Source organism: Periophthalmus magnuspinnatus, chromosome 11, assembly GCF_009829125.3.
Source record: "Periophthalmus magnuspinnatus isolate fPerMag1 chromosome 11, fPerMag1.2.pri, whole genome shotgun sequence".
Lineage (NCBI taxonomy): Eukaryota > Metazoa > Chordata > Actinopteri > Gobiiformes > Gobiidae > Periophthalmus > Periophthalmus magnuspinnatus.
In genome coordinates, this window is record NC_047136.2 from 355,626 (window position 1) to 366,478 (window position 10,853).

The 10,853-nt window shown below is 41.0% G+C and overlaps 2 protein-coding genes across 2 annotated transcripts in view; both read right to left on the reverse strand.

Annotated features, from left to right (window-relative positions):
- LOC117378989 (zinc finger protein 729-like) overlaps positions 1 to 5,713 on the reverse strand; it is a 50,838-nt gene extending 45,125 nt beyond the window's left edge. The window contains 2 exon segments of the mRNA XM_055225266.1: positions 3,623 to 4,075; positions 5,649 to 5,713. Coding sequence (XP_055081241.1) covers positions 3,623 to 4,053 — 431 coding nt within the window. The 5' untranslated portion in view covers positions 4,054 to 4,075; positions 5,649 to 5,713.
- On the reverse strand, positions 1,184 to 3,604 carry LOC129456655 (gastrula zinc finger protein XlCGF57.1-like). Its single transcript, XM_055225263.1, has one exon. It carries the CDS (start codon positions 3,568 to 3,570, stop codon positions 1,927 to 1,929), a length of 1,644 nt encoding a protein of 547 aa, XP_055081238.1. The 5' UTR covers positions 3,571 to 3,604; the 3' UTR covers positions 1,184 to 1,926.
- Positions 5,714 to 10,853: the final 5,140 nt, after the last annotated feature.

The following is a 10,853-nucleotide window of genomic DNA, read 5'->3' on the forward strand; positions in this document are numbered from 1 at the left end:
CTTTACTTGTTTTAAAAGTGAACACTATTGAGATGCCCAAAAAGCTAAAATATAGGACACCCCTCCTTGTGAGCACCCAGTGGTCTGCCCCGGAACCTTCTTAAGGTGCTTCGGCTCCCCGGGTACTCACTTGGCCAAAACACCTAAGGCAGACAACATGGGTAAGGTCAAATTCGCAACAATTCAATTACAATCAATTAAATGATAGAACATTTATCAATAAGACATTTTAAACGTTTGTGTATGTCCTTTCTTTCTGCGAGCCTCAAAGATAGGCCCATGTAATGGACTAACAACATTATACTAACAATATTTAGTGTTTAACCTGTTTAAGAAAAGCTCACACTGTTTCTCACACCAGTGTTTGTGCATAATTGTGTCAGTTCTAAAGTTCCTTGACACATATGTAAAACACAAGACATAACAGGCATGAAGAGTTGGTCTAGAACACTTTATTTTACCTTTCACTTGAAATTTTTACAACAGTATTCTTGAAAAGATTAAACCTCAAGCTTTATGTCAAAAAAAATAAATAAATAAATACTGTTGTGGAATTTCTAATAGTCAAAAAGTCTTAAAGATATAAAAATCAACAGAGAAGTTGTCTTGAATCAAAGGTCTGATTTATTGAATCAATTGTGCACAATTGTCAAAGAGCTGTGTCCCTAACTGTGTCGTCTCGCCCTCAGCTGACAAATGTAAATAATACAGAGTATTTATACCACCAAAACAATCTTGCCAGTTTGGTCTAATCGAAGCGGCTTTGACGCCAGACACAAAAGGACATAACAACATAACAGATAGTATTATGAAGGTTAGGTCAAAATGATCCATAATAATACAAATAAAGATTTATGCTAAAGAATGCCATAACAATTCCCCCCTTTTGATTACAATAAATCCCATTTATTTTAATCAACTCAACTTAAATCTTTATTTCAAAATCACACATGGAGAAATATGAAAACATGTACCCAAAATCATCCCTGAATAAAACCTTTCAAAGAAAGAACACCTGATCAAAATAAAATCACAGGAATAACATAACTGCTGTATTCATACTGATTAAGGAACACATAGAAGGGAAAATAAAATACAACCTGAGTATCGATTTAAATTACATGCATCATTAAAGTTTTCTGTTTTTTTTTCTCTCGTTTCTCATTTTATATATATATTTTTTTTGTCTAATCAAAGTGCTCAGCAGCCCACTCCATGCCCAAGCCGTTGCTGGACGCGTCCGCGCCGTCAGCCGCCACCCAGAACATGAAATGGAACTCACTGAGGTTGAAGTCTGCTCATCTGGAGCATAAGTTCTGTAATAAACGAGTCATCGTCAGAATTAGAAACATAATTGGGATCAGGTGGATACACAACAGCCTCAATGTCGTATTGATTTTGGACAAAATGGGAACTCACTATTTGACGCATAGCTTTTAACAGACAGGGGACCACACAGGAGCACAAGATCAAGATCATACCTACAATTATGGCCAGATTGATGAGAACATGTCAAACATTTAACCTTCAAGACCCCCCCCCCCCTGAGAGAGGGAGTATCAGCATCAGGCCACGTTGACCCTGTTCAAAAACATGCATTTAATATCCACATCTGCCATGCCATTCGTAGAGGCCTGATCCCAGAGGTCGGTGCTGCCATGGACAAGACTTATGTGGGTGGACTTGAGGAACCAGACTTGGATGAGTTGCGTAAGCATGCACGCCACGCTTACCTGACAAATGTAAATAATACAGAGTATTTATACCACCAAAACAATCTTGCCAGTTTGGTCTAATCGAAGCGGCTTTGACGCCAGACACAAAAGGACATAACAACATAACAGATAGTATTATGAAGGTTAGGTCAAAATGATCCATAATAATACAAAAATGTAAAAGTCCAAATCCAAAAAAGATATGTTGACTCTACACAGAGTTGAGCTCCACAGTCTGGAGTCTCTGAAGTCTGATCTGGAGCTTTTTGAGTCTGACTTTAGGCTCACATGATCCAGCCTCAGCAGCTCTGTCTCCATTAGTGTGTCCGTCTGGAAGATTTGGAGATGTTTCAGATGGTTCCTCATAGGTCTTAAAGCCTTCCCCCTCGTCAGAGTCATATGGTTTGTCTCCTGTGTGCGTTCGGTAGTGACTGGAGAGCTGCTGTGATGTTGTGAAAGTCTTTTCACACTGGTCACACTCGTATAGTCTGTGCCAGGTGTGAACTCTCATGTGTTTATTCAGACTGGATGAATCAGAAAACACTTTCCCACATTGGACACATGTGTATGATTTTTCCCCACTGTGGATTCTTCTATGTCGATGAAGGTGACTAGAGCTTTTAAATGTGTTCCCACACTGGTCACATTCAAATGGCTTCTCTCCTGTGTGGATCCTCATGTGCTGTTTAAGTGCACCAGACAGTTTAAATGTCTTCCCACACTGGTCACATTCAAATGGCCTCTCTCCTGTGTGGATTCGCATATGCTTTTTGAGTGAACCAGACCGTGTAAAAGTCTTCCCACACTGGTCACATTCAAATGGCCTCTCTCCTGTGTGGATTCGCATATGCTTTTTGAGTGAACCAGACCGTGTAAATGTCTTCCCACACTGGTCACATTCAAATGGCCTCTCATCTGTGTGGGTAATCATATGTAATTTGAGTGTTTGAAGCATTGTAAATTTCTTCCCACACTGGTCACATTCAAATGGCCTCTCTCCCGTGTGGATTCTCATATGTTCTTTAAGATTACTGGACTGTGTAAATTTCTTCCCACACTGGTCACATTGAAATGGCTTCTCTCCAGTGTGGATTCTCATATGTACTGCAAGTGCAAAAGACTGTGTAAATGTCTTCCCACACTGGTCACATTCAAATGGCCTCTCTCCTGTGTGGATTCGCATATGCTTTTTGAGTGAACCAGAATGTGTAAATGTATTCCCACACTGGTCACATTCAAATGACTTCTCTCCTGTGTGGATTTTCATGTGTACTTTGAGTGAACGAGACTGCTTAAATGTCTTATTACACTGGTCACATTTAAATGGCTTCACTCCTGTGTGGATCCACATGTGCTGTTTATGTGCACTAGACTGTTTAAATGTCTTCCCACACAGGTCACATTCAAATGGCCTCTCTCCTGTGTGAATTCTCATATGTTCTTTGAGTGAATGAGGACGAGTAAATTCCTTCCCACACTGGTCACAGCTGTATAGGCCTTCTCCTGTGTGGATTCTCACATGCAGTCTGAGTGACTCAGAATGAGTAAAGTCCTTCCCACACTGGTCACATTCAAATGGCTTCTCTCCTGTGTGAATTCTCATATGTTGTTTAAGTACAACAGACTCTTTAAATGTCTTCCCACACTGGCCACACTCAAATGGCCTCTCATCTGTGTGGATTGTCATGTGTACTTTGAGTGCACCAGACAGTTTAAATTTCTTCCCACACTGGCCACACTCAAATGGCCTCTCTCCTGTGTGAATTCTCATATGTCGTTTGAGTGCAACAGACCATGTAAATTTCTTCCCACACTGGTCACATTCAAATGGCTTCTCTCCAGTGTGGATTCTCATATGTTGTTTGAGTGTACCAGACAGTTTATACTTCTTATTACACTGGTCACAGCTGTATGGCCTTTCTCCTGTGTGATTTCTGTAGTGTTCTTTGAGTGCAACAGACTGTATAAATTTCTTCCCACACTGGTCACATTCAAATGGCCTCTCTCCAGTGTGGATTCTCATATGTTGTTTGAGTGTACCAGACTGTTTAAATTTCTTCCCACACTGGTCACATTCAAATGGCCTCTCTCCTGTGTGGATTCTCATATGTTGTTTGAGTGTACCAGACTGTTTAAATTTCTTCCCACACTGGTCACATTCAAATGGCCTCTCTCCTGTGTGGACTTTCATATGTTCTTTGAGTGGATGAGGACGAGTAAAGTCCTTCCCACACTGGTCACATTCGAATGGTTTCTTTCCAGTGTGGATTCTCATGTGTCGATTGAGTGCAGAATACTGATTATACTTCTTCCCACACTGGTCACATGTGAACGCCATTCTGCCGGTGGATCCTGTAGCTCTGCATTAGAACAAAGGAAAGTAGATGTCAGAGAAATAAAGTAAATACTGAGTGTTTTGATGTGGCTGTGTCCTAAAAGCAAGTTATATTAGTTTGAATGAATCAGTTTATCTTTTATTTTTACAGCACAATTTTGTCCTGTCTGATGTTAAGGTGAGGAAAGACAGTAGCTTGAATGCAGGGACCTTGTATTTTTTAGTCATGAGGTACAAAAGTGAGTATTTACATATGTACAGTTTAGGTCATGACTTTAGGTGGCAACAAATTCATTCCATTGTCATCAGAGCTTATCAAAGTTCAATGGACAATAACAACAAAGCAACAAGTAGGTTCACTTGTTCAAGAGTATTGTGCAGTTGAGATGGTTAGTCCCTTGGTGATAGTCAATAGTCATTGTTCAGAGTTCATTATGTGGACTTCAGCAGACGTATGACAATGGTGTGCAGTGAGAACGATGGGGCAACAGTCCTACTACATAGTCCTACCGCATATGCACAACAGGCTTAGTGTGTGTAGTCCTACCACATGGACACAACAGGCTTAGTGTGTGTAGTCCTACCGCACAGACACAACAGGCTTAGTGTGTGTAGTCCTACCGCAGAGGCACAACACGCTTAGTGTGTGTAGTCCTACCACATAGACACAACAGGCTTAGTGTGTGTGTAGTCCTACCGCAGAGGCACAACAGGCTCAGTGTGTGTAGTCCTACCGCAGAGGCACAACAGGTTTACTGTGTGTAGTCCTACCGCAGAGGCACAACAGGTTTACTGTGTGTAGTCCTACCGCAGAGGCACAACAGGTTTACTGTGTGTAGTCCTACCGCAGAGGCCCAACAGGCTTAGTGTGTGTAGTCCTACCGTATATGCCCAACAGGCTTAGTGTGTAGTACTACCGCAGAGGCACAACAGGCTTAGTGTGTAGTCCTACCGCACAGACACAACAGGCTTAGTGTGTAGTCCTACCGCAGAGGCCCAACAGGCTTACTGTGTGTAGTCCTACCTCGTAGTCCTACCGCAGAGGCACAGAGCTTGATTTGATCGAGTGGTTGAAACAGGAAAATAAAAAACAGCGGCCTGTGTGAGCAACAGGACCAGTGTATTAGCTGATAGTTAATTACTAACAAATATTGACTCAAAAATGCCCAAAATGATTCAAATCCATAATGGCACTGACAGTATAACTGACACAATAATTCATATACATTTCATTTCATAATAAATAGCAGTGTTCTTGAGCTCAGGTTACATAAAGTCATTGCTGATATTTGCTGAATTGATGCGCTGTTCGGCGTTTAAACCACGCGGAACCAAATGCAACGATAGTGCTAATAGCGCCCATTAAAATACATTGAAAACATGCTACATTCAAGCTAATGCTAAGCTAACCATTGTAAATGAATGGAGCGCGGCTAGCGCCTAGTTAGCATAAACAAACAGCAGCTCGCGATGAGTGTTTTTAGCGCGTCACTCGCGTCAAACGGCTCCGTTTGGTCCCACACAACATCTATAAAGGCAAAATGTAAGGTTCACACAGAACAAAACAGCTTAGAGAAGGTTTTTAAGTAAGTACCGACCTGCTGCAGCCCTTCACAACGATACTCCCGCGAGAGGGCCCGAAATACCGCGAGAACTCGAGAGCGGCTCAGACAGCAGTGCAGAGTATAATATAGAGCAGTGTATTTCAACCTTTTTTGAGCCAAGGCACATTTTTTTCATTGAAAAAATCACGAGGCACACCATAAGCAGAAAATGTAAAAAAAAAATGAAACTCTGCATCCTATATTTACAATATAAAGTAATTCTCATCATATTATTTTGAACAGGAATCAAATAAACACACAAAAAAAAGCATTTTTAATAAAATAAAATATTTCTACTCACTCAGTGTGAAACCTGATCTTTTTTAGACCAGTTAGGTGTAATTGGATAATTTCCTACGGCACACCAGACAATGTCTCACGGCACACTAGTGTGCCACGGCACAGTGGTTGAAAAACACTGATATAGAGGAATAATACAGGGTGTCCATCAAGTCTCTTTACTATTAAAATGGAATTACAAAGTGGATTGGTAAGATATTTTACTGACATTTGTTCTATTGAACTCAGTGATTATTCAAGTTTTTAATCAGTTTTTAGTCTGATGTCTGTTTGTGGAAAGTGTTTCGAGCCCAGTTGCAGAGCGGATGTGTCGTAGCGTCGCATCAGGGAAGCGGGAAATTAGAATTTTGATTTGTTTGGCTATTTGGTTCATCGCTTCGGCATTAATAGTTTCTTGAGCTTGGATAAACTTAAATACCGGTAGGTGCTGGGTGGAGGAAGGGTGGATGGCCACTCTTTTTTGGGAAAGGGAAAGAGCATATACCTCACTTTAAAATCCTCTGTAGCTTTTACAATCTTCATTGACAGATCAGAGTCTTTTTTCAAGTTATTTTCAAGCTAAAGGATCAAATTGGGGGAGGCTTCAGAGGCGTAAATCCAATTAAGGTTGTTGAATCTCTTAAAAAATATGGTGATGGGCTGGACGTTCAAGTCTTATCAAAATCGGGCACTGCTGGTTACTTGTAAAGATAAGGATTAAGGTGGGAAAGTGAGGAAAACAAGAAAGATTGCAGGTCACAAAGTTGATGCTACAGTAGCGGAAAGTAAGGAGGTTATCAAAGGAGTAATCTATGGAGTGTGCGCAGAAGTGACTGAGAAGGAAATACAGAATAATGTAAAGGGTGGAAGTGTGGACAGTGTTAAAAGGTTTAAGGTGAGGGTGGGAACCCCAATGCCCCAGTTTTATTATCTTTCATAGGCAAAGTGTTGCCTGATAGTCATTTCAGGTAAAGGCGTACCAGAGACCACCCTTGCGATGCTTCAGCGTGTTGGGCACATGGCTGCTTCTTGTAATGGAGGGAGGCGATGTGCTAAATGTGGAGGGGATCATGGTCTAGTGGCGTGTGAAGTTGAAAGGCCTTCGTGTTGTAATTGTGGGGAAAACCACATGGCTTCTTCTACAGAGTGTCGCCAATTTGTGAAAGCTAAACAAGTACAGGAGGTCAGAAATCAGCAGAGAATTTCATATGCTGAAGCTTTAAAAAGAGTTGAGGGAAAATTTGGCGTCCAAGGTGCAGCAAGTGCATCCCGGGTGGAGCCAGCAGGGGGCAGCAGTGTTAACAGCCAAGATATTCTTGTAAATAAAGAGGCACTATTAGCGTTTATTGTTGATGTAATGTATGGCGCCCGAGACAAAAAATCAAGGTCTGATATTATTAAATCGGTGTGTGAAGCGGCTGCCAGATTCTTGGGGCTAAAAAATTACATGAGCCACCTTGTGAGCCAGCACGCGAGCCACGGAACGAGCCAGGGAGCGAGGTATGGAGCCAGTCCACAAGCCAACAAAACTCAGGTGAGAGAGGGCAGGAGTCAAGGGAAGAGGAGGAAGAGGAAGGGAGTGACACAGAAGATTGGGATGTTGAGGACAATATTGATGATGTTTAGTCTCCTTCTTATGGTCTGTATTCTGCAGTGGAATGCAGGAACTTTAATTGCTAATGGGCAAGGGTTTAGTAAAGTTGTTCGAGACTTTGACGTTAAGCCAGACATATTATGTGTTCAGGAGATGTGGTTGAAACCCTGTCTTGATTTCTCCATTCCAGGATATATGTGCCTTCGTAAGGACCGAGATAGAGCAGGGGGTGGGTGTGCAATTTTGATAAAAACAGGGATTCAGTATAAACAATGTGAGTGTGAAGTAACTTTTGAATGTTTGATGATAGAGGTATGGACAACCGAGGGGAAAATGCATATTATTAATGGTTATAACCCGTGTGAGTCATTAGTACTGGAGGAACTTGAGGAGGTTTCCAGTAAAACAGGGACTTTAACAGTGTGGGTGGGTGGTTTTAATGCCCATAATCCTCTCTGGGGGAGTCAAGATAGGGACTCAAATGGGATAGTTTTGGAGGATTTTTTAGATAGAGAAAATCTTGTTATTTTAAATGATGGTAGTCCTACACGTATTGATTGTAACGTGAATAAAACGTCTTGTCTCGATCTGACCTTTGTTTCCGCTGGATTGGGGAGAGTAGGAGAATGTAAAGTGTGGAAAGATACAATTGGTAGTGACCATTATCCAGTGGTCACCAGGTTGCAAAAGGCTCTAGTAATAGATAATGGAGAAAGAGTGGCACGTTTTGATTTTTCCCGGGCTGATTGGGATAAGTTTAGGGAGGACACGTTAAAGAGATTGGATGAAGTGAACAGTGAAGGGTCCATTGATGAAATGAGTGAGTCCTTAATAGCAATGATCATTAATGTAACTTCTGAGTCAATCCCAAGCAGCAAAAGTCCTAAAAATCAAGTTATTGTCCCCTGGTGGAATAGAGAGTGCAGTGAGGCAGTTAGAAAGAGAAAAGAAGCTTTTAAAAAACTAAGAAAATATCCTACTCAGGAAAATGTAATTGAATACAAAAAGTGCCGTGCAGTGGCAAGAAAAGTAATTAAGGCAGGAAAAAAGAAGAGTTGGAGGGTTTTTTGTGATACACTTAGGCCCAAAACGCCAGTTAAACAGATTTAGTCAAGGATCCATAAAATGTCAGGTTGTTAACTCAACTTAACTGTTTTAAAGGATGGAAACAGAAAGGCTGTTTCTAACAAAGAAAAAGCAGATATGTGTGTGAAAGCTTTCCAGAGTGTGCATAAATTGTATTCTTTAAGTTTAGAAAGTCTCAAATTGAAAGAGGAAGTTTTGCGGGAAGAAGGATGGAAATTAACATGTAGGCCAGACCCGGAGTTTTATAAACAAGTTCTTCTCATTTAAGGAGCTGCGAGGGGCCATTCAATTCAATTCAATTAATTTATTTTTGTAACGCCCAAAATCACAACAACAGTTGTCTCGAAGGGCGTTCATGTTTTGGTTGATGGGGGAAACCGGAGTACCCGGAGGAAACCCATCCAGACACGAGGAGAAACATGAAAAACTCCACACAGAAAGGCCTGGGCGACCCGGGGATCAACCAAACACACAAAAACACAACAACACACAAAAACAAACAACACACAAAAACACAACAACACACAAAAACACAACAACACACAAAAACACAACAACACACAAAAACACAACAACACACAAAAACACAACAACACACAAAAACAAACAACACACAAAAACACACAACACACAAAAACAAAACAACACACAAAAACAAAACAACAGGAAAAATCAGACAAAACAAGAAAAATCGGCCAGGCGAGGAGGAGGAAGACCAAGAGCTGGAGCTGGACCATTCAAGCTGGAGCTAACACCTCACTGGGCCAAGATAGAGTGACCTATACACTGTTACAGCATTTGGATGAGGAGGCACTGGAGGAGGTCTTGGAACTTTTTAATTACATCTGGGAGACAGGGACATCACCAAAGAGCTGGAAGCATGCCATTGTAATACGATCCCTCTTCTCCTTCATCTTACAGACCCATAGCTTTAACGTCGGTGCTGTGTAAGGTGATGGAGAGAATGGACTAATAGACTTGTCTATACTTTAGAAGTTGGCGTTTTTTTTTTTGCAAATCATCAAAATGGTTTTAGAGTAGGTAGAAACACAATGGGTTCCATAGGAGTGCTTGATCAGGACATAAGGCTATAATAAATAAGGAGGCAGTAGTATCAGTATTTCTGGATAAAGAAAAGGCCTACGATAGTATGTGGAGAGAGGGTTTACTGATAAAGCTGTATAATGTGGGTATTTGGGGCAGGATGTTTCTGTGGATTAAAGACTTTTTAAGTAATAGGTCAATTCAAGTTAGAATAAAAGGGGATCTTTCCGAAGTTGCCGACATAATGAATGGGACTCCTCAGGGTTCTGTAATCAGTCCAGTTCTATTTAATGTTATGATAAATGACATTTTTCAGAAAGTTGACCCTAGATTTGGCAGGTCCTTGTTTGCGGACGATGGTGCCATATGGAGGCGGGGAAAGAATATAGAATATTTAATGAATCGTACCCAGGAGGCTTTAGATCATATAGTGCAATGGGCCAACAAGTGGGGGTTTAAAATATCAGTGGCAAAGAGTAATTTCATGATCTTTGGGTTGAAGAAGGCAAAAGTGGTGCGGTCTGTGAGTATGTATGGTAGTCGGTTAGAAAGAGTGAAAGAATTTTTAGGGATGTGGATGGATGAAAAATGAACATGGAATAAGCATATTGAAAAAACAGTGCGTAAGTGTGAAAAGATAAATAATTTACTCCGGAGTCTAACAGGTAGCGACTGGGGAGCAGACAGATCCACAAGGCTCATGATGTAGAGCAATGATTAGATCCACTTTAGATTATGGCTGTTTTGTTTATGGGTCGGCAGCCAAAACAAATCTCCAAAAACTTGATAAAGCCCAGACTAGAGCCCTGAGAATCTGTAGTGGAGCTTTTAGGACGACTCCTATTCTGGCACTTTTGGTTGAGACTGGGGAGTCTCCATTGTATATTAGACTGTTGAAGGATCCCAGCAGGGGTCGCCAAAGGGTGCCTGAGCGTGACGTCACACTGTTTAATAATGTTTAAAGTAGCTAAAATATCATAAAGTTGATCATATGCAGACTTATTTATAACTTGATGGCTTTACTTTCATTTTTATATTTGACTTGCTTATGAGGCTATAGTAGTTAAGATACCTTTAAAGTAGCAGCTATACAAAACTGCTTTGTTGAATATGACTGGATGAGACTGCCAAGTTACTTAACTTGCCAAGAGTGTTTAGTTAAACATCATATGCTTATTTTGTTATTTTTATGAATT

Bases quoted from the DNA above. Each gene is read 5' to 3' on its own strand.
- LOC129456655 (XM_055225263.1), bottom strand. From the start codon at position 3,570: ATGAGAATCCACACTGGAGAGAAGCCATTTGAATGTGACCAGTGTGGG.